General features: G+C 41.9%; 1 protein-coding gene across 1 annotated transcript in view; it reads right to left on the bottom strand.

Moving 5' to 3' along the window:
* Positions 1-26,084, bottom strand: part of FBLN1 (fibulin 1) — a gene marked incomplete at both ends in the record, with an annotated part of 81,070 nt that extends 54,986 nt beyond the window's left edge. Inside the window, 3 exons of the mRNA XM_082014025.1 lie at positions 2,633-2,768; positions 10,365-10,464; positions 26,009-26,084. Coding sequence (XP_081870151.1) covers positions 2,633-2,768; positions 10,365-10,464; positions 26,009-26,084 — 312 coding nt within the window. The remainder of the gene's footprint in view (positions 1-2,632; positions 2,769-10,364; positions 10,465-26,008) is intronic.
* Between the last annotated feature and the right edge of the window lie 359 nt (positions 26,085-26,443).

Raw genomic sequence — 26,443 nt, 5'->3', positions numbered from 1 at the left:
ACTCAGCAGAATTTTTCAGAACTTTTGAAGATCTGGACAAAATTAAATAATATGTTCAACGTCCAAAGCAATAAAACTTTTGTGCTTACCTAATATACACAACCAAAGTATTCTTGACAAAACTGGTGAGATAAGGTCATACTTCTATCTTTGGAAAAAGAAAGTACCTATGACAAATTTGGGGGAAAATGTCCAAGCACCATAAAGAAGGTAAAATTTCTACAAGTTTCACTCTTTTCTGCAGGGCTGCTGTCATAGAAACTTTCATAAAACCACTTCTGCATCTCCTGTATCAGCAACAAGTCTGGAAATTGATTACTGTCTTTTGAAGAGGATTTTAAAGATTAATGATTAATTTTGCATCCTTTTTGTAAAGGCAAGAAAAGCTATGCTTCCAAAAAAACAGAGGAGCAAAATTATGCCCATTATTGCCTATGCCTACTGCCTTCAAGTGTAAAAGCTGAGGCAAGTGTTTTCATAATATGGTCTTTTTATCTTCTTTCCAATTGCAAGTTTTGTATTCAAAAGAAAGATCAGCTGCCTCATTTGCTGCAAGTGTTGCAATTAATCCTACTAACTGAATTACTAAATCGCTCTTTCTGCTTTCTTGAAGGAGACAGAGAGGATCCAAAAGATTTCCCATGCTACTTAAGCTAAACTAAAACAGACCAAATTAGGCAAAATGAGATTCAAGCCCATGTGAGACAGGCTTGGTGTGCATGTAAGCTTAGCACAGCAGGGCACAACTGCCAAATAAACTGTATGTCTCAAGATCATCAGATTAAAAATGTATTCAACAAAAGAAATGATGAATTGTTCACTGATACTAGATCATAAATCATTGATGTCCATCATGATCAAAGAGATTATCTACAAAGATACTCCTACAGACACGTCAGTACAGTTATTAAGTGTAGGATATTCCTATTAGGAAGAGGGGGGAAGCAGAATGTGGCTCACAAAGATTAAGTAACACTGACTGTGTTTATATCAGTGAATTAAACAGGGACAGAATATGGGCTCAGGCACTGTCCCACAACCATCTGTAATGTTTAAATATTAGCAAGCTCTAATGGCAACTAACATCCTCTCAGACAATGCTGATGCGTATCTTGGGCTTAGCACAGGCCAGCGAGTGTTCCCAACAGCCCTCATGCACCGTGTTTTGCAGGGGAAAGACGTCAGTTATGTGACATGAGCTGTGCTGAGCCACTTATTCTCAAGGCCAGAGATCAAGGCACAGTCCATTTTTTTTAATAATACAGCTGTCACCATGAAAACCTGCCATCTTTAAAGAAGTCTGGCCATTTTAAAAACCAGTGTAATTAACTCTTCTTCCTCATACTGACAGGCCCACATATGGAAACATCAATCAATTGATGGGAAAGTGGGTTTCCTGCTCCCCTTCAGAGTACTGACACAGAAGGCTAAATATTTTTTCAGGCCACATTCAGATTGGGATGGACAGGCTTCTAACGGTACAGGCTGCAGAGAGGAAATCTCCATGCCAGGAGCAGGGCATACCCTGGATGTGGTCAAGAAGTGACATATGTCCCCTCTGGGACCTGCTCCACCGTGGGACAAAATCACGCTGCACATGCAGACAAGTTTGTGACATCCCAACAATGCCGGCCTCATCGGCATGTGTTACCTTTCTTCTATTCATGGCGAGAACGTGGATTACTTCACAGCCCTGGTACCAGCACCACCCTACTGCCAGGAACATGATCAACCCGGCATTTTGGAGAGAGACACAACTTGTAAGTGTTGTCTGCCATCTCCTACACAGTAGATTTTTTTTTTTAACTGAATGAACCAAAACACTCAGTATCTTTGGCAGTGGGCAGAAGTAAAATCCCTCTCATCTATTTCTATGACCACTGAAAGAAATGTGTAATAGGAACAGAGCTGTTCATGACTGGGTCATGGTCAAGCTGATGATCTTACTGGTGGAACTTTCTTTCGAAATCACTCTGCAGAGTGGTATGAATATGTTCACTTTCAAGAAAGGAGAGACAAAGATAGTAAAGAAGGTGGAGGGCTGGGCACAGGTTAACTAAAGATGCCAACAACAGGCGTTCTTATTCTCATATCAAATGCTATTACCACAAGCTTACAGACGTCTCCATTCAGTTGTAAATCAGAGTCATGTTAACTAAGGACATGTACACAAGCTGGAATTATAAGTACGCTGAGAGGATTAACTTCAGTCCTACCCCTTTGGACCACCAATACTGAAAACCGCTGAGTTTGACCTTAGGCCATGAAGCTCTAATGAAAGCTAAAGCCTGAAATGAGACTTGAGTTTCTTACCCACCCCTTCTTACAGTTTTGATGTCTTCTTTTCATGCAAAAGTAGTTTCCTAGCCAATTACCCATTCAAGACTTTCCACCCTTTTGCACACCTTCTGCCTTTGCTAAAGTGTAAGGAGACAGTCTGTTCCACTCAACTAGGAACTGCTTCTCCCAAAGCAGCACAAAGTGCTTTAACAGAGACAGAAGGTGGAGGTGGGAAAAAAATGTTGATGTGCATCAAACTGAGTATGGCAACTTTCAGGGTCAACCCTTAATACCAATCTAGACAGTCAATACCACTTCTTAAAGATGAACAGGAGCAGCTCTAATGTCTCACCTTAAAGTATTCAGCTTCACAGGTGGAATTTTCACCGATATGTGAGTCACATTCCTCACGCACGTTGGCAAATTCAATCCCATCTGAACAGTACTGCTTCTCCAACTGGCTGTGGCAGCACTGCACCTGAGTCATGCTGATAAAAGGATGGAAGCAATGGGAGAAGAACGTCACATATAGGTAAAGAACAAATAATGCACGTTTTGACAACTAGCACTTGTACTAGTCTCACGGAGAGAAGTTGCTGTGGGCATGCATTTTAGTTACATAGTAAAAACATTCTCTAGGAGAAGGCAGAATGTCTAGGTGATATGTTTAATACAGTTAAGGTGATATGTTTAGTGCAGTTTAACTGCCTGTCTACCTTGCAGTCTGTCCTAACAATTGTTTTTTAAGCAAACGGGTAACTTCAGTCACATTTGCCACAGGGCTCAACATTTCCAGGACTTGCATTCTTGCATGTTTTGTGACAGCTGGTGGCTGAACAGAGGATGGCGAGAACCAAATCAGTTCTCCGACTGATGAAAGGAGAAGCCAGGCAATGGACATCGTGAGAGTCTGCAATCTTACGGCCAGTCAACCCTGGCGCCTGCTGCCCCTTGCTCCAACAAACAGGTACGGCATGTTGAAGGAACCTCACAGCGCTGCTCTAGGACAACTGGCGATACGGGGAGAAGTGAAGAAAGTCATAGTGAGAAATGGAGCGTACTGCAAGCAAGAGGCAAAGAAAGACAACGGTGAGAAAAAGAGTATTACAGGGCATGAAGACATGGAGAGGAGACAGGAAACTCAGTTTTATTACTTCCACTGCTCATAAAAATCATTCTATTTTATCCCAGTTTCAGTGAATAAATTGAAAACTCCTTCCTGTGGAAAATAATCTGTGTGAGGAGGCTTTAAACTCCTCCACTCCTGTTGCTACTGCCACTTGAACGCAAAGCCCATTCAAGGAGCTATCTCTCCTCTCTCCACTCTGTTTTTACATGCAACTTTGCCTTGCTGTGGGTAGCACTGTGGGTGAAGCTTGCAATTTAAAGCTCTTCCACCACTACCTCCTGCAAGAGACACTGGGAAGCACAGCAAAAAGTTAGAGAGTAACAAATCAGATTACACACGCAAGGATATACGCATATCCATGTGTTTTGTGATAACCCAATTTCCCTAAGAATGGTGTTACTAGGGGAAAGGAAACTATCCCAAAGGCAATCCAAGCTCATAATTCTATTTACAGTACAACAGGAGCACCTAAAAGGCATGCCCTGATATGTTAGAGCTCTATAAGAAAAGCACAGAAAAACCCTATAAATGCACTTTCATCCCCATTGGCATCAGAAGCCTTACACATCTGGCAAACTGATAAACCATAAAGACCAACAACACTGGATGGATTCTCTTTGCTGTTTTTCCCCCCAAATCTAGTTACTTGAGCTGATGAGTAAAATCTTTTCAAGTGTTACCTAGAAATACATGAAATTATGTAAAGATATTCAGCAAACCAATACCCTTTACTCTTAAAAATCTTTTCTTTACACTGTTGGAAATTTTGGAAGAATAAGGAAGAGGGGTAGGTTAGTTGCACCACTGAACTACAAGCTTCTCTGCCTGTCATCTGAGATAAGTGGATTCCCATGTATCACCTCTGGAGGAGCTTCCCAGCTCTCAATGACCACAGGACAAGCTTTCAGCTCCCAGGTGGCGTGAGGGACTCCCTCATCTCTAAGGCCTCACTTGGACAAAAATAGCTATGAGATTTCAATGTATAGGAACAAAAACCAGGATAAGTTCATGAACAAAGTGTTCAAAAATACACTCTAAAGTCATAGCAAGAAGTTAAGCCCAGGACAGTAACTTTATTTGGCAGAATATTTGAAGTTTTTGATATTTGATTTAATTCCAATTTGGAAGAATATGTAGCTTTTTTGTTGCTGAAATTCCCTCTGAAGCAGAATTTCCATTCCATGCCCAGCTCTGGGGTGGTCTGACTATCAGGACTTTGGAAGCCTATAAAACCTGAGCTTCAAGCCCAACAGTGTGGGAGCTGAGACTTTCCAGCTCCTTTAGCCCTCCAAGTCCTGTTGAGGAGCTAGATATGTTAGCCACAGACAAATAAACAAGAAACAGCAGTCCTTCAGTAGATCTGTTTGATTTCCAGTGTGGCTTTTTTTTTTTTTTTTCAAATACAAGTCATCTCTTTGAAATCTCTGACAAATTGGCAATTTCAACCAAAACAAGAAAGTTTCTTAAAATGTTTCCCACAGCTGTATTCATAAGACATGTGGCCCACCCCAAACCGTAATAAGGAATTAAACATCAACTGAATACTAGATTAAAATAACATTTGTTCCATCTCAGAACAACAACAATAAAATCACACTTCATTGCCCAAATCCTACCGTGTAGTTGCACCAGTAGCAAATATTGCTTGAGACTGTAAACACTTGTGTGGCTGTAACAGAGGTAGAAATCCTTGAAAGATGGCAGAGAAAAATGCTAGAAATATCTGCACAGTGCTGGTCTTCTAGCTGCAACTTAGCCTGCCCAGCTGACCATCCTTTTCCCTCTGCACACTAGCCCACGTGCTGATGGTCGCTAGAGCACACCACCACAAGCTCTTCAAACTCAGATACTTTTGAGATGAAGAGCATCTCTCCCTGTCTTTGCCAAGTTATGTGTGTCTCCCTGGCTTAGACCCTAATATAGTACATACCCACTTTCCCCTTCACAGCAAAGGAGCCATCTCTACTGGCTAACAGGAATTGTCTCTTCATGTAAAACCTTTCAACTCTTCCTGGGTAGCATTCCTATTAATTTCATGTCTACAGACAGCTTACAACATTGGTTTCTCAAAAGAGAAAGCAGACCAGTACCTTCCTGTGTTGGGTTTTTGTGTTGTTTTTTTTTTTTAATAATAATTCCTAATAATTAAAAAACCCAAAGGCTACTTTTTCCTTATCTGCCGTATTCTGATTTTCAGTTAAAACAGTGCAACAGAATGTTATTGAAATTAATAGGTATTTACAATATAGCTTAAATCTTAAAACACTAAATATGGAAGCATGAGGCCTCACAACTGACATTCACTGAGGATATTTCCAGTAAAATCATGCATCTCTGAAAGATGAGTTTTATTCCTGGCTCAATAGTGAACAGAAATCACTCAGACATTAAAAAAAATCCTTATTCTTTGTTGTAGATGCTCATCTAAAATTAAAGTTCTTCCATTACTAGTAATTTGATTATAAATCTAGTTAAGAAATCATGGTTTATATTCTCACTTTTACTTCCTGTTAAGATCTAACCAATGTTACTGATTTTCACAGAACAAATTTCCAACTGAAAATCTACATGTCCACTTACCTCCACAATCCTTTCACATTTATTATTCTCCTTCCCAGAGGATGCACTCCTAAACCAGCACAGATTTCATAATCACCTATTTTTCCTTTCATTTCTTTCCATAAAAGCATTAAAATTTGACTTTGCTCTGAAAACAATGTCTTTGTTGTCAGCCTAATTTCATTACCCTCTGCCTCTCTCCTTCTACTTATTAGCCTGTCTTCAAACTATGTCAGTGCTATTCATGTGCACAGTGGAAAGTCTTGGACAAAAAATATGAAAATTAAAAAGGGAATAATTCCACTCCAGAATTATTTTGCAAAAACAAGCTGGGCCTTCTACCCGTAGTCCTTTCGGTTTGCAGTTTAATATGCAACAGAAATGAGCCTAGGAAAATTAAGAGCAAGAGCAAGATCTGGTATTATGAGTGACACAATATGACAAATGAAAAAAATAAAGAATGCCTCAACAATGAAAATATACATGTTTGATCATGTGTTATAAATTAGCAAAGGACTCAAGTAAAAATAATTTATTCAACAAAGCTCAAACTTAATTAGCTGCAATCCATAAACAACTTTGTAGATTACATAATAAAAATTTTCTTGAAGGTAAAGGGTAAAATTATATTGATATCATATGTTATGTAGAGAAACAATACTGATAACACTGTGGCAGAGAACGACTGAGTTTGACATTACTTGCAGAGCGAGGTAAGCGAGTTATCCTAAATGAGTGGCAATAAACTCCTCACGACATAGCAGGCTGTTCTTCTATCCCTCTGACCGTGAAACCAAAAATCTTAGTGATTGTGAGGCGCACTGAGCAGGCTACAGAGAAGAGATAATTAATAAAGACAACTTCTCCAAAAATAACTTTAAACAGCTTTTTCAGACACAGAGCTGTCACAACTTTGATGTCGAAAATCTCAGGCTCTTCCAGACTTACGAATGGCATAAATCAGTAAACATCTATCAGCATTTAAGCATCTGGTGCCTATCACTCCGAACACCCTTGTCGTACTACTTCCTTGTGTTCCCGTCCGAGTCTGTCTGCAAGTGCTGCCCCTTGTCTCTGCTTGGGAACACAGACCACCTTTTCGTTCTGTTTTCGCACAGTACCTAGTAGAGTGTTCTGTAGCTTCTTCTTTTATGCGTTCTTGCAACACTAATAATAAATAATGCTGTTCCCGATGTAACTCCAAAAAGACCTTACATGGTGCTAAAGGCATGCAATTCTCGTATGGAGATATGTGGTTTCTGGCCCAGGAATTAAGTTCACTTGCTAAGAGCTCTGGGCAGGGGAAATTCTTCATTTTGAAAGGAAGAAGATTTATTGGGCAGGTTGAGTTCCAAAAATAAATGGCAGCTGTTTCCAACTGCTGTGATTTTAACCACATCACAAGAAAATGGATGAATGGGCAAAAAGCTGCTGTTCTGACAGCCAAAGATATTATTCATTAAAACTCTACACTCATATTTACTGAGTCATGAAGACACAGAGAAAAATACTGTCATTGTCCAGAGTGATAATACAAGGAGGTATACTCATCTGTGCGACAAGCAACCACAGTAAGAGATTGCAGACATGACTGGACATTGAGCCCGGAGCCTTGTTTCAACTTAAACACAACCGATTAACAGCAGCCAGATAGATCTTATAAATTCATGTGAAGTTCAGACACGGGGCTGGCTCACCTCTGGTGCAGGACAAGAAAGTGAGCACATCTGCAGATCAAGCTGTACCACATTCAGCAAGTGACACTCACACAGACGGCAAGTCCCTCAAGAACCACAAGAAACTTTGGGGGAAGGATCCCAAAAAGATGTTGAAACCCAGAACAGTCAGCTTGTTTCTTGGATGCATGGCAAATATGAAAATGTCAGTGCTCACGTGGAAACCCTTCTTGATTACTAGGCATGTGCTTTAAATGGTTGGGAAAGGTCAAGGAGGTGCAATTCTGACAAGGTAGCTTGTTCCTCACATGAACAAAAGAAAAGCAAAAGAAACTCTAGCAGTGGGCTTGCTCTGGAGGGAAGGACTGAATCCGAGATCCCGTTATTACTACTCTTAAGCAAAGGATGCAAAAGCAGCATGTAAATTCTTGCAAAGCATGTTGGGCAAAGTGCTCACATCCAATCTGTTCTGTGTTGCACGGTCTTTGCAAAGTAACTGCACAAAACCATTTTTACTTCAGTAACTTCATCAAATCTGCTCGCTTCACAATGTATTTTTCCCTTGTGTTCAACTGCTAACCTTGCAAATCCAAGCTGAAGTACGCAGGGCAAACAGCTCCATCTGGCCTGAAGTAATATGGCTTTGTAGACCCAAGAGGCCATGTTTTTTTGAGAGCAAAGTCAGATGATCTACACTGTCCAACACTGTGCTGCACTAGAGTCAAAAGATCCCAGCTGGGGTTTAGCAACCACATAAATGAAAATGATAGATATTGGTTCCCCAGCAGCTCCCACTGCATGTAGGCATCTAAATAGGAAGTTCTTTTGAAAACTTGTGGCCCATAAGGCATCCTGTGCCATATTCTCATCTGCCTAGACCTCAGCAAGTGCCATAAACCCAGTTTTGCTCACATCTCTGTGCAGTAGGAAAAAATGTACAAAATCAGTGTCATTACCCTCAAGTGCTTATAAAAGGAATCATGCTCCCTCACTGTTCAGTCTGGCTCCAGTTACACCAGCAATTACGAGTAGAGTCGGTAGAGTCGGCCCTACTTTTGTGTCTGACATGGCATCATAAAGTAACTTTGCTGTACCTCTCACAGATATGCCAGTTTGGAATCATAACTGGAGTAAAATAATATTGCTGTTAAAGAAAGTAGTCAAAGGTGCCAATTCTACTTAGTCATTTTTAGAGTAGAGCCAAGCTTCAGGGGGAGGTATGCTCATTTATTGTAGTGTCATGAATAGATGCATGAATTTATCCACTTTTTTTGTGCGTAAGTGCTCATGCCTCTCGCAGAATATGTGAGTTTACCCATTTCTAATTTACCATTACATCACTATAATTTTCTTAATTACCTATCAGTTACGCACAAAAGCTAGATGAAGTATTACTAAGCTTGTTTCAGTTCCTATGAAGTCCTGAAGACTCTCTAAAGTGGCAATCTTTAAAAGAATAAATTTACAGCAGAATTGCAACTCATGTTAATCAAATTATTATTAAATCATCAAGATTCTTGCTCCCAGATTGTTCAATAAATTTGGTTTCCTGTTTTTCCTGCCTCTGTTTTGTCTGTAACTCTTCTGACCCTTCAAGTATGTCCTAAATTGTGATTTAAGTCCTATCTGTCAATTTTTCTGAGTAAGAGACTGCTTTCAATGCCAATATAAATGCAAAAGTCAGAAAACATGGACAAACTTGCCTGCAAGACACATTCTTTCCACAATAAAGATCAATCCAACACTTCTACAGTTACCAAAGTTAAATAGATTTGCAATCCATTTGAAAAGATAGAGGGGAGCGATGTAATGTGTTTTAAATATAAAGTCTTCTGTGAAACTGTCCCCAAACTACCAACCACAAATTTAGCTCCACAAATTAAATCTCACAAGTGTGTTTAACAGCAAAAATAACACAGTCATCAACAGAAAAAATAAAAGAATGCCCCGATCATATAAGAGATTCAGTTTAACCAAAATACTCCTGTGCAAATAATTTTAACATTTAACGTCATTATTCCATTTGCTAGATTACGTAATAGAAATTAACATCCTATTAAATGTCAGTAGAATTAAGAAATCTATTAAGTAAAGTTCACTACTTTCTACAGTCAAATACATTTGACAGAAGTCGGACACTACATAACTAGCAATCTCCTTGATTTAAGCTTTAAGTTCCCCCAACCAGCAATACAACTAAGAACTGCAAGACAATTATCTGTGTGGCACCACACAGGAGAAGCGGTTTTAAAAGGCTGTCTTACATACATATGTATCTATGCAATCTATAGATTATTCATGTACAGGATCTGCTGTGTTTCTTGAAAAACGTTGGGCCAAGAATCTGGACCATCACTGGGCTAGATTCACAGTATAAACTGCAGAAGCGTTGCTGACATTAGTGGAGCCCTGCTGAGATACATTGACTGTAGGCAGAGTCCAAGCCCTGTGAGTACAGTGGAAAAACTTCTGACTAAGAGACGGCACATGTCAAACAGGTTAGAGCTGGGTGACTCCACACTAGACCAACAGCAAAAATTAGAAGGACTTAATGGAAGAAAAGTAGATACTTAGCTGTTCCCAAGGCTAGACATGGATCTGGAAAACTCAGGTTTAAGAGCTGGGTGCTTCATCTTATAATCAGCTTTTATACCTGCCATCCCCATGGTTCAACATGAAAATATATACAATAGTTTAATATATAATACATAACTACATACCTGCATTCTCTGGACTCCGGTATTAATGGTAGAGAAGTACACATTCTGTTTTTATTTGCCCATTCAATACCCTTGTCACAGCATTCTTCCATTGAAAGATCTGCAGAAATGAGAAAAGAAAGAAAAATACAACAATATATTTAATACAACCTTCATAAATGGTATTGCACCTGCCAGTTTAAAAAAAAAAACAAACAGCAAACAACAAAGAGGGTCAGTTTGTTTTTCCCTCCCTATCTACACACAGAATAGTGCACCCATCCAAAAGGCAGCCATGGCCAAATGAAGCATCCACTGGCACCTTGTAATCAGCCCAAGTGCTGGAGGTATTCCTTCCTCAGTGAAGCAAACCGCAGTTTCCCTTAGCCTTCCACGTAAAGACACAGCCCAAGGACTGATACTCCCGCAGAAAACAGTTCAGATAGAGTCCTGCACAATGAAAGGATCTGTTGGATTGCACTCCTTTATTATCAAAGGTGGCAGTAGCAATAAGCAACCTCTTAAAATCCTGAAGAATACAGGGCAAAGCACTGTCTCATATGAAAGACAGATGAAACTCATTGCAAGTTAATTTCCAGAACTACTTTTTCCTGAGGTGGTTATCCAATTAATCTGTTTTACTCAAAAGTATGTCTGTAAATTCAAAAGTATTGTACACAGAGACAGAAAGGTGTATGGTATTTTGATCACTTAGCATATGAAAGAAAAATTAATATAGATACTGATACCAACCCTGAAACAAAGGGGAAAAGTATACTGAAGAAAATAATTTGTGCAGAGTAGGATTTTTGCAAAAGTCTCTAATTTAATAAAACTAAATACTATTAATGAACTGACAAGCACTACAGGTTTGCTTCGTATTCTGAGTGCAAAAGTTCACTGCACAGCAGGTGTATCAGAACTTGGAATAAAACATGAGTCACATTTTCCTATTAATTATCTTGTAGTCCCGACACTGAGCAGCTCCTTGTATAACAAATACGCAATCTGAGTAAAAAAACCCATCTGATTATCAAGAGGGACAGCTTTCTAATGTTTTCTCTTTGTTTCCTAAGTTTTTTGACTGATGGCCCTGACTGGCTGTAGTCAGGAACGCTGAGGGAGCTGGCCTATGTCACTGGCAGGCTACTCACAATTATCTTTGAGAGGTCATGGTGAACGAGAGAAGCTCATGAAGAATGGAAGAGAACAAATGCTCCCCTGTCTTCAAGAAGGGCAAGAGAGAAGATCTGGGAAACTGCAGGCTGGTCAACCTCTTCTCACTGTCCGGGAAGGTGATGGAGAAAATCCTCCTGGAAACAATGTCCAAACACACGAAGGACAAGAAGGTGATCAGAAGTCAGACTGGATTTATGAAGGGGCTATCATGCGTAACCAACCTCATAGCCTAACCAGACTCAACCTCAGGAGGTGGCTAGCTTGGTGGATGAGGGGAGAGCATTGGATGTTGTTTACCTTGCCATCAGTAAGGCTTTTGACTGTCTCCCGTAACACCCTCATAGACAGGCTGACAGTGTACAGGTTAGGTAAGCGGACAGTGAGGGGGTCTGAAAACTGACTGAATCGCCAGGCCCAGAGGGTACGATCAGTGACACAAAGTGCAGCTGGAGGGAAGTCACTAGTGGTGTCCCTCAGGGGTCAAGACTGGTTCCAACACTGTTTAGCATCTTCATTAATTACCTGGACACTGGGAAAGAGTGTATCCTCACAAATTCACAGATGATACAAAACTGGGAGGAGTGGCTGATGCACCAGATGGTTGTGCTGCCATCGAGAGGGATCACAACAGGATGGAGAAATAGGCAGTGAGGAACCTTGTGAAGTTCAGCAAAGGGAAATGCAAAGTTCCTCCCCCCAGATATGGGGAGGAATAAGCCCCATGCACCAGTACACCCTGGGGGCTTACCAGCTGGAAAACAGCTCTGCAGAGAAAGACTTGAGTGTCCTGGTGGACACCAAGTTGATCATGAGCCAGCTACGCACCTTTGCAACAAAGGCAGACAACACCACCCTGGGCTGCATTAGACAGAGCACTGGCAGCAGGCTGAGGGAGGTCATCCTTCCCCTCTGCTCAGGACCGATGAAGCCACACCTGGAGTGCTGTATCCAGTCCTGGGCTCCCCAGTTCAAGAAAGATATGGACTTACTGGAGTGAGTCCAGTGTGGGGCCACCAAGACGATTTATGCACTGGAGTATGTTTCATATGAGGAGAGACCGAGAGAGCTGGGACTATTTAGCCTGGAGAAAAGAAGGCTTGGGGGGATCTGATCGATGTTTATAGATATCTGATAGGAGAGGATGAAGAAGAGGGAGCCAGACTCCTCTCAAGTGTCCAGTGACAGGACAAGAGGCAATTGACACAAATTATATCACATGAAGTTCCATCTGAACAGCAGAAAACACTTCTCTACTGTGAGAGTGTTCAAACACTGGATGATCTCAAGAGGTCCCTTCTAACCTAAACGATTCCGTGACCAACCACTTCATGGAAAAATAAGGCCCTTTCATCTGTATGTTGCTGTGCTGCACAGAGGAAGGCAAATCTCATTTATTTCTTTTTGATGGAGAAGCTAAAGTACAGAAGGATGAAATGACTTGCCCAAATTACACAGCAAGCTGGTGGAAGAACAGGGAGCGCACACCAGGTCATTCCCAGAGCATCTCTCCACTGGATATAAAATGACTCACATAATTTGTCTCATTCTTAGCTTTGCTCCAAGCCCATCTAAGGGGTGCAAAATTCAATAAGCAGCAGCATTGTATTCAAGACTATCCATCTTTACAAATGACTTCCTGCAGAGTCTGATAAGGACAAGCACCAGTCTCCTCTGGCTCTCCCTGTACCAGGTACACAGCCATCGTTCCCCAGGTGCTCCTGATGTACTGGACGTACAGCCTCCTTCCATCTATCCATGTATTCACCTGCTGCAGTTATCAAAGTAAGCAGCAACATTATTTACCCTATTCATGATCACACTTACTTTGACACACATCAGACAGCTTACACAAGTACCCCAACTAGCAGATTTTCGTATGTGAGAAAGTAAAAAGCAGCTGAAAGCAAGAAGAGAGGCTAACCCCCTCCAGTAACCTGGTTATTTGCAAGGAAGAACCTATATTCCCAACTAGTGCTTATAATCCAACAATTCAAAGCAAAAAGGAAAGAGTTAAATGAGATTTTAGGATGCATCAGTTGCTTTAAGGTAGGTACTCTTAAGGTAGTTATCAATTCTCCAGTGCAAGCTCTGGAGTACTGAGCATAATTCTGGCTATCCCTCTTTAGGAAAGATTACATCAAAATGGAAAATGTGTAAAGTCTAGGGGGGTGGCCAGAGGAATCAAAGCCCTATTATATGAGGAGAAACTGGAAGAAATAGAGCATTTTAAGCCTAGATAAGTAAAGCTTGTGAAAGGATGTGGTTCCTGTCAACAAATATTACAGCAGTAAACAATAATCAGAATTATGCTATCAAGTAAACCAAACATTTTTTAATAAGAAAATCATTATACTTTTAAATAGAATTACATTAAATGTTCGTTTATAACAGAGCTCTGTACTCTATGACCAAGGTCACCCTTCTAGTCTTCCTGACAAGCTCACAATAATGGTCAAAATTCTGTCATTATGAAGTCAAGGCAATATTTCTCTTGAATTCCTCAGTGTGTCCAGGATTTATGCCAGTGTCTGAAAGTTAATTGTAGTTTATAATGCTACAGAGAAAATCAGTCTTGTAAATAAATAATTGCCTGTGGTGAAAGACATGAATTTGCGTCTGATCTCTTCTTTGGGAATAGGACCCTGTCTGGTGCTCTCTGTCTGCCAGTGTATTGCTAACAAACATTATATGCATCAAATTTCATACAATGTGTTACAAATAACCGTATTTTTGGTGCTGTTGTCTGCAATCAACCTTAACTGTGTTGAAAAATGATACATATTTAACTAAAGTGCAGAGCTGGCTGCAGGTTTTTGCAGGGCTTTGTACAAACGGGTCTTTAGCCAAGTTCCTCCCCAGAAGGACAATCCCTGGCTCTGGACACCAGTTCTTCCCTCCCAGCTCTGGCAACACACCTCTACTCCAACCAAATAACTCAAGAATTCAAAGCAGGCCAAGCTAAGCAAGCTCGTCTGTAGGAGTGTATCCAGACAAAGAAGGATTTCGGATAGTTTGTTGAGGGAGAACTGTGGTCCAGGCTCACTTTCTTGGTGACATCACAATTCATATCCTCCAAAGGTCCTGCCAAAAATCTCTTGAGAATAGAGGGAAGTGAAAAACAAGCAGTAAAAAAAAAAACGACTCCACCCTCAAGGCCATCCTTCTAAAACATAACAATAAACCAGTGCAAAACATTTTCTCTAGCTTGGCTTTGCAGTTTGCTTTTAAAAATGGTCATTCGTGGACAAATCCCTACTCTTTCAAAATCTCAGAAAGTGCACGTCTCACGCTTTGGATGTCAACTCCTAATTGCACTGGAATTGGTTATGACTATTTTGGCATTAAGAGTTGTTAATGAGTATTTAGAAACAGGGCAGACTTATCGTCTCGTAATTGTGTTTTTCCAGCGCTGTGGATTTGACCGTACATGTGCATATTCATGCGGCCCCCAGCTGGAAATCTTTGGGCAAAACAGTTCATACCGGGGGCGTCTGTGCCTCCTTACACCCTCTTCAGGGGACCAACAGCATGGAGGGGCCATGGCCTCTCTTCAGTTTCTCATAACTAGACGTTTGCTATGCAGGGTGTCTGAAAGGAAGGGGTAGTGGAAAGCAGATGGCAGAAACTACTCTGATTACAACATCTCGAAGAATCTCACTCCCTGTGCAGAAAGGGATGGTTCTTTTCTTCCTCTTGAATGCCACCACGTGTCTTTTACTGCAGTTGATGGGCTCGTGGCATCCCTCAGAGCTGGAGTGCCAAAGATGATCAAATATTAATTACAGTACTGCTCTTCTGAACCTGGTGTCCCTTCAATTGTTTTGCCAAGTGCATAATGTTTCATGCAAAACAGCCAGAGAAATATCAGGCATCTGAAAGACGAAACACTTCTGGGAAAGGCTGATGATATTGTCTCTGTTCAGCTGAAATGTGGCCTTTTATTTGGAGGGAGAAACCCCACAGGAAAGTTGTAACACAGGAATATACTCTCTGGTCCATTTTGTAAGTTTGTGAAGCAACTGTTCAGCTTTTTTAGTAACACGAGACAGAAAAATACGAAAATAAACCTGAGATCTGTTAAGCTGGTAGCATGTTCACTTCCTTTTCACTCAGATATAGTAATTTTGCATGCTAATTGACTAATTGAGAAAATCCAAGTCGATTTGGGGTAAAATCAAATGCAGCTTCATCACTACTTTGTCCCTGCAGAAAAGTATGTGCAACAGGACATCCAAAATAACTTGAGTCGTGTTAGTATGATAACAGCAAGAACACCAGTCCTGATGTTTAAGGTTATATATGTAGTATTCTGAGAGAAACTGCAGGGGTCTTGGGACGAGGACAGTAGCAAGACAGCTGGAACTCAGAGCTCTAATTTTACAAAAGCTGTCATGAAGACGACCTCTCAGGTAAGAAGTGATTAAAGGTCATAAAAATTAAAACATTTTGTGCATGTGATGCATTCATGTGCTACCTATGAACTATGCTTACATAGACAAAATGTGTACGAGCATATGTTTTAAAAAAAGGTAGTTTGCTAATCTTAACAGGATTGCCATACTGTGTGGGAGTTCAAAGCAAGAAATGCGGTTAAAATCTGTGTAACTTTAGACTTCTATGATGTAATAACTGCTTATTCAGCTGCTACAGTGAATATTTTCTGCAAAAGAAAGATAAGATTAAGAATGTTACCCAAAAGCATGGTTCCCGGAATGAGAAACCCTAAACTGTTTCTGGGAATTGTGCAAAAAGTAAGCAGAAGTAAAAAGGACTGTATGATTTTCATGGCAGTAGCATTCCAGCTAGATCAAAAAGGGCCAGATTTTTTAAGAAACAATCTACAATAGCAGCTATTGCGTACGGATGATGATCATGGAAAAGCCTGTGTACAATCCAGGATTAGACAGCTGTTCATTACTCAGTGCTGATCTATGGAACAGTAAGAAAGCTGATGATAGTATCAAACCAAACCTATACCTGAGCCTAGATGGGCTTACCAAGCTAGTGCCAGTAAAGCTTTCCAGTTCTTCAGTGCAGTAAGTGATGTGAGCATCAAATTCATCAACTTCCCAGCCTACATAACCAGCTATAGTTGGCTACGGATTTGTGAGTCCAGGTCAAGGGGTCAAAATCACACCTGCTTATTAAGATGCTTTTAATCTTTTAAGCACATTATTGATTGAGTTTGTAAAATGTGATGCATGTCTTGCCCTTCACTCAATTGACTCTATACGAGACTCAGCACTGTGGAATGTGAGAAAACAGAACATGATTATCACTTCCCAGCATATGCAGATACAGGCAGCAGATGGACTCATTGAAAGCTCAGCACTAGTCCAACATGTTTCAGTACTTCTGGAACTCATGCTTACAACAGACATGCATTGGTTTAGATTTCCAGTAAGAAAAATACTTTCAACTTTCACAGCATACCTTTCTGACAAAACCTTTCCTGTCCTGTCAAGAAAATTCTTCGCAGAGATGCTCATCCATCTAACTGTCAACTGAAGAAAAAAAAAAAGTCTATATACAGAATTTGATCCCCAAAATGACAGACTGGACATCTGTATTATTCAGAGTCACACTGTTTGCCTTCCAAACTCCCTTTACATCTGTACTCTCCTGACGCAAAGCCAGAGCAACTGCATACATATCTCTTTGGCCAAGGCTCCACTGTGCTATAGATTCAGGGCACACAAAGCTTGCTTGGCCTAATTTGCTATGCCATACCAACTGTTCTTGCCATACCAACTGTTCTTGAAACAATGACACCTGGCTAATATAAGGTGGACAACTCAGTTGCCTTTGTAGTAGGGACAGCAGTCAAGTGCTGGCAGCTGGGATTTGTAGTCTTGATTTTTTGGCTGTCCTTACAAACACTGGAAATGCTGTTTCTGGCAATGCAAATACACTCTGGCTGGACACTTAAAGCATCAACTAGACCCAGAGACATGTTTAGACAAGAGGGAAACCAGCTGACTTCAAAAGTCCAACTGGTAATAGACTAACATGGTAAGTACAGCTTTGCTGCATCTTGATCTCACGTGTAAACCTAGGAATTAGGCACACAAGAGTAGAGGAGAAGGTGAAGGAGACCCGAAACTATGAAAGAGAAAGACATACAACAGAAAATCTGGCCTCATGATTCCCTGAAGAAAATGCTTTGAGTTGGGAGTAATGGAGCGACGCAGGAAAGCATTACCATTCTCCATCTGAGACGATGTGAGTATTTCCTGAATCTCTTCAGGCTGGAGTTGGAATGAAGATGCCCCTCCTCCATTTTATATGCAGAGAAAGAAGTGAATAGGAGCTTTTCTTCTTCTGCAGAGACATCCTTGCTTACCTTAAGACCATACCTCAAATATGCCAATATACTGACGGAGTAAGATGACCTGACACAGCTCAGCTGTGGCATTAGTCACCTTTGGACAGTAAGATATTCTTCGTTCCTCTACTAGGTTGTTCCGACACGTTCCCTTAAAGAATATAGCAGCTTGAACTTCATAACAAGTACATGAAACCTGGAACCAGGATGCCCTCTCTTGTAATCCCCACAACAGCACGAGGCCGGAGGCAGCCTCCAGCACGTCTCTTGCAGCCTGCAAGGCTGTGTTCATCGCCAGCTGTCACCAGGGTTTGAACCTGTACCTTCAGATGAATTCTCAGCTGAGTATGATTACTTCAGGATAGCTGAGGAAACCCAGTCAGCACACTAACTAAAGTAGCAGCACCCTAAAGGAAATGCCTGGTATGTTAATGTGTTTTGTGGTTGGTTTTAAAACAGCCAACATTTTACTGGAAGTTTTTTTTAGCTCTGGAGAACACTCATTTACGGGGAATGTGGCTCTGGTTGCACCAGCATTGGCCATCACACAATTGGCCATATCTGAAAAATCTCCCTAAACCTCATTTTATGAAGTGTCTGTTTGCAGTTTATAAAAGAAGCTCTTAAAATTGTTGATGGCAATATCTGTTGAGGTAGCTGCTGTGTTTGGTGATAAGGACAGGCCTAAGGGAGGCAGCGGTCTGTTGCAACATGCCTTATTTTCTCTGGTGGGGAAAGTGAAATGCTTTACTGTGGGTTTTTTTATTTTGTCTAAGTTCTAATAAAAAAAAAATTTCAAAAAAGAAGGCAACTGGCTACTAAAAAATTGCAAGACTCCACAGCCTAAAAGACATCCTATATACGTATCAAAATACCACATAAAATAGGGATGTAGAAGCCCTCAAGAGGTTATCTTGTCCTACCCACTACCCTCAGGCAGAACTGATAAAATTTGGTCAGTTCTAGGCAGATTTCTATTTAGCTGTCCATAAAAATATGAAGTGAGGGTGATTCCACAACCTCACAACAATGTGCTCTTGTGCCTTAACATCCCTAACGACAGAGAATTTCTAATAATGTATTACTACACAGTCTGCTCCAAAAGCCCATTTAAACCCACTCCTTTGTTGCCACCTCCTATACACAGGCTCTTACACGCTGCAACAACCCATATCTGAAGACTGGTACTCCATGCGGATGCCTTTTCAAATTAACTTGAATCTTTTCATCTTTCTGGATAGGTTATTTTTTGGACTTCTGTGAGGAAGCTGGAGTTTGAAAGATACTAGGACTACAGGAATGAAGGCTGCTCTGCAGGCTTCTAGAAGACACGAAGAAATGCAGAGAAATTTAACATTGGAGTCTGCTGAGTCAGCACCATATAAACAACTTAGTGTAAGTAACAGCTGTCCTATACTTTACATAACCACAGGAACATGAAAAAAGAGAGTGCATTCACAGCTCCGATGGGCAGAAGTGGCCTAAAGAACCCAGCCTCACCAAGATGACATGGGTGGACCTACAAAAAAAGACTCATAATTGCAAGAAGAACAGTGCTCTTTCTGACAAGCACATGCTAAATTTTGTCCTTCACTCCTCCCTGGATGAAAAAATCATGCAATAATGAAGTTACTTCACAGGGTTTTGATAGCCTGAAGTGGCACTTTTTCTCTCCCATTCAAGAAGAAATTTTTATCTTCTCTTGGCTCCTCATTTCAAATCTTAAAATAAGTGTGATTAGAAAGTTTTATATAATATGTTACAATCGATCTATTGTTAGTCCTGTTCATTTGTATGAAGGCCATGATCCAAAATGTACTGTAGTAAGTGGCAGTCTTTAGAAAGACCTTGAAGAGCTTTGCATCAAGTCCAAAAATATGTATATATTTAAATTATAGCAACTGAAATCGGCGGTACATGAGAATATGACAGATCAGCACATCTCAGAGTACCAAACATATATACGCTCAGGCCTTTCTGTATTTTCTCATGTAAAATGGCTACAGGAAAAACATTTTCACACTGGGGTTTCTCTATTTTCATCTGACCAGAAAATTAGCAAGACTGCCTATGCTTTTGTATACTAAGTGACACATATGTACTCTGCAGGCATACTTACTGGTAAATATAAAAAAAAAAAAGATGGACAATGATGAAAGTTTCTAATATTCTACTACTGCCATATTTAAAGAATAGTACAGAAACACTACGTAGATGGGATAAAATTTATAGCACAATGGGACAAGGTTCAAGTAACTAATGAACACGGAAGGAACTGCAGACTTCACAGAGCAGGGAGAAAATAAAGATCCATTTTTTGTATACATTTATATAGCAATGATTTAGGTAAGGTTTTCTCTTGGAAAAGACATTACTAAAACCCTTCCATGAGATTTTCCTCACCATTGAAACCATGTATTCTGAGTTGCAAATTGGTATCTAGCTCTTCCAGATTTTCTGCCAAAGTATTGGTATTAGAAGTACTCACTACTGTGAGCTTAGAATGTAGGCAAAGATGGAAGACACTAGTATTTTGAACTGATGTACTGCTGGTAGCATTTATAGAGTATATCCTTCTAGCGCTTAGTAAATCCTAGGAAACATCCTAAAAAGCTAGAATATGCCAAAATATTTCTATATCCATACACTTACTTCAGCATTGATACAAAAGTGGATTTTTAGGTATTGCTTGCTTTCTTAATATGCTTAAGGCTTCAATCTAGATTTTGACAGTACTAGACTCAACAGTGAATCCTTTAGCAGGGAACATCTTACACCCTTATGCGGCATGGGTCATTTTGTGGGTGCTGCAAGAATCCATGAAATTATGTACTTGCTGTATTTGTGGGAGGAGTGGCTGGAGAGCTGCCCATCGGAAAAGGACCTGGGGGTGCTGGTTGACAGCCGGCTGAACATGAGCCAGCAGTGTGCCCAGGTGGCAAAGAAGGCCAACAGAGTCCTGGCCTGTATCAGAAATAGTGTGGCCAGCAGGAGTAGGGAAGTGATCGTGCCCCTGTACTCGGCACTGGTGAGGCCGCACCTCGAATCCTGTGTTCAGTTTTGGGCCCCTCACTACAAGAAGGACATTGAGGTGCTGGAGCGTGTCCAGAGAAGGGCAACAAAGCTGATGAGGGGTCTGGAGCACAAGTCTTATGAGGAGCGGCTGAGGGAACTGGGGTTGTTCAGTCTGGAAAGAGGAGGCTGAGGGGAGACCTTATCGTTCTCTACAACTACCTGAAAGGGGGTTGTGGCGATGAGGGTGCTGGTCTCTTCTCCCAAGTAACCAGTGATAGGACGAGAGGAAATGGCCTCAAGTTGCGCCAGGGGAGGTTTAGATTGGATATTAGGAAAAATTTCTTCACTGAGAGGGTAGTCAGGCATTGGAACAGGCTGCCCAGGGAGGTGGTGGAGTCGCCATCTCTGGAAGTGTTCAAAAAACGAGTGGATGTGGCGCTTCAAGACATGGTTTAGGGAACATGGTGGCACTGGATTAATGGTTGGACTTGATGATCTTGAAGGTCCTTTCCAACCTTAGTGATTCTGTGTGTGGTAAGTCCCTAAAACTTCGTCAAGGATGTCATTCAGCTTTTTCTGACTGAAAATTTTAAACTAATTTGAATAACTGAAAAGAATTTGAATAAGAATTCCTGAGAATATAGAAACTCCATTTCTTTTTAAGATCGAACAGCACATACTTGAAATCCAAAGGGCAATTTCTCAAAACTTTGAAGTCTAAAGTACATTATACTCAGTACAAAGCAGAGACAAAGCACTCATGAGTGCTGGGGAAAAAAATGTTACTTGTAAAAAAAAGTGAAGGACAGAAGCTTCACTAGCCGCATTAGCCAAAGGTGTTGCCACTGTATTCAGGAAAGCATTAGCACTGGAGATCCTTCTTTAGAACTGTTGCATCCTGTTGATCAAAGACTTTCAACACAACTTTTACTGGACTGTCCCAGTGCCTTGCCAGAGACGATTTCAGCAGGACAATGATCATCACTTGGTCTGATAAACAGGCATGTTCCTATCACAATTTTTCCCCTACTGTACATGCTCTTCCTGTCACTGCAAATTACCCAGTACATTACTTTTGTAGCTAATACTTTGACTATTCCTTCTCCACTTAACCTGACATTACTCTGAGCATTTCTAAACTGATTTTTCCTCACAAAATATTAAGTCCAGTAATTCCTTACACTCTTCTAGGGCTCATCATTGATCTGTACTGACCGTTCCCATCCTTCATTTCCTGTCTTTTTGCTTCTTGTGCCCTCTTCCAGCATTTTCCTTCTTGCTCCCGACAACTCCTTCGTTGACTTCTTTGTGGACAAACTTCTCTTTCTCACTCTGCAGTCTTCTCAAGTCTTCTGCCTCCACTTCTACATTTTATCTCAGAGCAATGTTATCCACTCTCCTAGTTTAATTATATGTGATTACTCAACTATTACAGTCTTAACACCTGGCCTAATTCCTTCCATCTGGTCTACACATAAATACATGTGCCTGACACTTCCCGAGCGCTTTACAAAAACTTTTGTCTATTCTGGCTAAAATGATATGCTTATTCTGTTCTTTCTTAACTTTACTCATCTTCCTTATTCCCTGTCACTGTCAAATATCGCTTTTTGCTATCTTTTCCACAAAACTTTTGTTCATTTATCTCTTTTTTATGAAACCACTCTATGCTACCACTAAAATTCTTGCCCGTGTTCTGATTTCTTTTGTTGTTTTGATTTCAGCTCTCTCTTGACCTTCTCTGACCATCCCCTTTTATTCTCTACAGGTATTTTACTACATCTAGTAAACTCATCTAGTCAGTCCATTTACTGACTTCATTTTGCCACCTACTTCTTTACATCTATCCACCACTCATAAAACCAAACTTAAACTATTTTAGGGTCCCGGGTAACTATTTCTGTCAAGTCCCTGAGGTCTAAGACTCATCTTTCATTTCAGAAAATGTTAATAAAAGTATTGTAGAACAAGTTGGTCTTAACTATTCTTCATATGAAATTTGCAGAATGGGCTAAAGTGCAACAATAAATAAATAACTTTTGAAAATGCATCGACCTGCTATCAGTTAATGCCTGAAATCTGAAAGAATAGTATAAATATACTGCAGTAACTTGATAAGCTAGTTTATGGATTTTCATCTTGGATTTCACTAACATGTCTGCTTTCAATTACAGAGATGAAAAACAAGAGTTTAACATCTTGCTCTTCCCTGACTGCAATAAAATGTCATGTCTGAAAGTGAACTATTAAAAAGAAACTCAACTGAAAACTAATTTAGAGATAGCATTCATTTTAGAACTGTATTTTTTTGTAGTATGTGATTTTGGGGGAGATTTTATGTATGATAGCAAGCAGGAAAGCACAGATCTAGCTTTTTCTAAGTCCTACCTCCACCCATACACTTCTTATAAATTTACTGCTATAAAAGCACATGTAAAAATCATAATCTTAAAATAAAACTCATTCCACAAAGTCAGTGGAACATATTTTTTTTTTTATTACAAACTATAAGCTCACCCTGAAAAGACATGTTTCCAGATGTTTAGCGAGTTAAACTGTCTGTGCTTGTAGTACCAAGACATGCCAAAGACACAGCTAGAGGATGAACGACTCACACACTGACTGGACATAATGATATAAGAATTAGTTGTCTTCAGTAGATGGCATTTTACACCATAAGCAAAAAAATGTTTAAAAAATATGCAACGTTTACAAGAAAACAAAGCTGCATTATAAAATTTAGAAGTTTTATAAGATCTTTACTTTTCCGAAGCATGACGTGCATATCTATATTCACATGCACTGGGCAGTTCCAGGGAAGGCAGTCCCTTCTTTTTTTTTTCAGAATGCAGACTTTAATTAACAGATACTGATGATTTGATGATTTGTTACTAAGGAAAAGCAATTAAGAAAACTGATGGTAGCCTAGGAAGAAGCTGTATTTCAGAAATATGTTTTCCTAGCAACTTGGCAACCGTATCAACTAAAGCCCTTAAGAGCTTGTCTTAGCCTCAAGCCCCTTCATACTAGTCACACAGAGGAACTCAGGCCCCAAAGAGCCTGCACTTAAACAACATGATCTCACAAGGTAATTACTTCCTTTGACTGCAAAACACAGCCAGCCATGTGAAATAAGGCAGAAAGAAAAAATCTTTCCTACAGCAGTTACAATTGCTAGTAATTATTAAATAATTAATTACAATTATTTCACCTGAGCAAAGTCTACTCTTCAAAAGTTAGTATCCTAAGCAAGGATCCTCATCTGATTTTAAACATTTAAATCTAATTTTATGCACTGTTCTGTTTTGAAAATTCTAAGGATGTACAAATTCTAGGTTAACTTAAGAACACGGATTTTTATTTGAGAATAAAAACCTGATATACCATTTATTGCCAGATTTGGCTATTGTGTTAAGAAAAAAACTTTGAAAACCTGAACTTAGATATCTAATTACTTACCAATTTTCTGAAACACAGCCCAGAAGTTAAGGCTAAATGCACACTGAGACTACAAAATTAAATTATTCAGTGTTTTACAATAGCGTTGAACGCTAAAAATCACTATGCCCATCCACCGTGATACATCAAAGCCACAGTTTTGCCGACGTGCCCTGTTGCCCCAGAGAAAGTAGGAGCTATCTTAGGATTTTGGCACTAAATACTGTTTTTCTAACCTTCTTTATTCTGTCCCGCCTTCTTTAAAAGGAGTGGCTAACATCTCTCCATCAAAAGCAAATCTTTTGAAGAGTATCTGTGACACATACTCTGCAATATGAAAATCTGAGAGCCAAAATACTGTGATAGTAACAAGTAATTTACCTCACTGGCTTTTGCCTGCCATTGTTAGGCCCAGGCCAGAGATCATATGTTGGTAAAGGCTTGCCCGGAGCGCAGGGTAACCGAGCCTCAGCTCCGAATGGCCCCTTGGGGTTACTCTACCAGAACGAGTCGCTGATCTGTTACCTGCGATAAATTCATTATGGCCATATGAAAAGTAGTTTCTTTGTCACGTCGGTTATATTTTCATTGGATGACCACACTGAATTAAATCAAATTAATATCCTCTATTTACACAGTATTAGGAGAACAGGAGAAAAGTGCACAGTGTGCAAAGCGAGTGACGGCCCGGATCCAGATCCCTGCTTTCAAAAGCAACCACATCACACAGAATCACTCACAAATGTTTCACGTCTTGTCTTCAAAAAGCCCGCATCCTTCGCCTCGCTTACTCCTCCCGCTCCAATGAGCTTCCAAGGAACTGGCGATCCCGTCTCCCGGTCCCGGTCCCCAGCAGATCAGACCTGACACCCCTCCGGGCCGCCGGTTTCGGGCCACATCCCCTCCGCGGGCTGCAACTAAACCCGACGCCCACCACCGGGCGCCTTTCGTGGGGCACCGTGTGACGGAGGGCGGCAGCGCCAACCGCCCCAACATGTCACGATTCCCGGGACACCAGGCTGCAAAAGCCTCGGGGCCCGGCCGGCCCCGGCGCCAAGCAGCCTGAGGGGTGCCGGGCCCCGGGAGAGGGGGGCCGGGCCCACAGGGCAGCCCGGCTCCGCCGCGGAGCGACTCACCAACTCCCAGCGGCAAAGTCTGTCGCGGCGGAGCCTCGTATCGACCCTCCGGGGCAGGGTTAACCTGCTCGGGCGGCGGCGGCCCCGGGCGGGAAACGGGAGCCGGCGGTGGCAGCGGGCGGCTGCGGCGGAGCCGGTGCAACGCCACGCCTTTCTGCTCACTTGGACGTGGCAGCGGCGCTTTAAAGCCTGCCCGGGACGTCCCGGGGCACTGAGGGGACACACACACACCAGGGAAAGCCCCGCTGCCCCATTCCCCGTGGATCCGCTCCCGTCCCGCCGCTGCGGGACTCCCCTCGCAGCCCGCAGCGCGCCCGCCCGCGCCCTCCGGCCCCGGGAGAGGGAGCAGGAGCGGGCACCGGCGGGGCAGGCGGCCCCGGGGGGCAGCGAGCGCCCCGCCGCCGGCAGCCACCCGGCCAGGCGGGGCTGCGCCGGCGCCCCGCAGCCCGCCGGGCCCCCGCGCCGCCTGCTCCGTGGGCAGAGCCGGGCCCGCGGGCGGCGGGGCCCCGCCGTGGGGTGTGGGGGAAGCGCGGCGCAGCCCGGCGGACGCCCGCTGATCGGCTCGGACTTACCTTGGCCCCGGAGCGAAGGCATCAGCGCCAGGAGCAAGAGCAGCCGCAGCGGCCGGGCCCCGCGGAGCGCGTCCATCGGCCGGGCGCGGCTCCCCGCCGGCGGGAGCGCTCCTGCAGCGTCCGCTGGGCTCCCCCCTGTTCGCTTGCTGCTGCCGCCGCTGCGGCTGCTGCTGCTGCTGTTATCCCAGCCGCCTGAGACCGGTTGGAAAAGAGCTTGCAGGAACCCCCCACTCAGTGGGCTTTACAAAGATTTAATTCACTGCCTACCCGGTTAATTACACTGCCTGCAAGTGCTTAGCAGAACAGAGCCGCCACCGCAGCTTGGAGGCAGAGACCCTGTTGCTTCTGATACCCCGACCTCTCTCCCCGCCACCCACCCCCACGCTGTAAAAGTGACTCCCTTTTAGCTCGGAAAACTTTACAGATACTCAGCGT

This window comes from Phaethon aethereus (assembly GCF_964289735.1).
Source record: "Phaethon aethereus genome assembly, chromosome: 1".
NCBI lineage: Eukaryota > Metazoa > Chordata > Aves > Phaethontiformes > Phaethontidae > Phaethon > Phaethon aethereus.
Note: the sequence above shows the minus strand (reverse complement) of the source record. Positions and strands in the feature narration are given on the sequence as shown.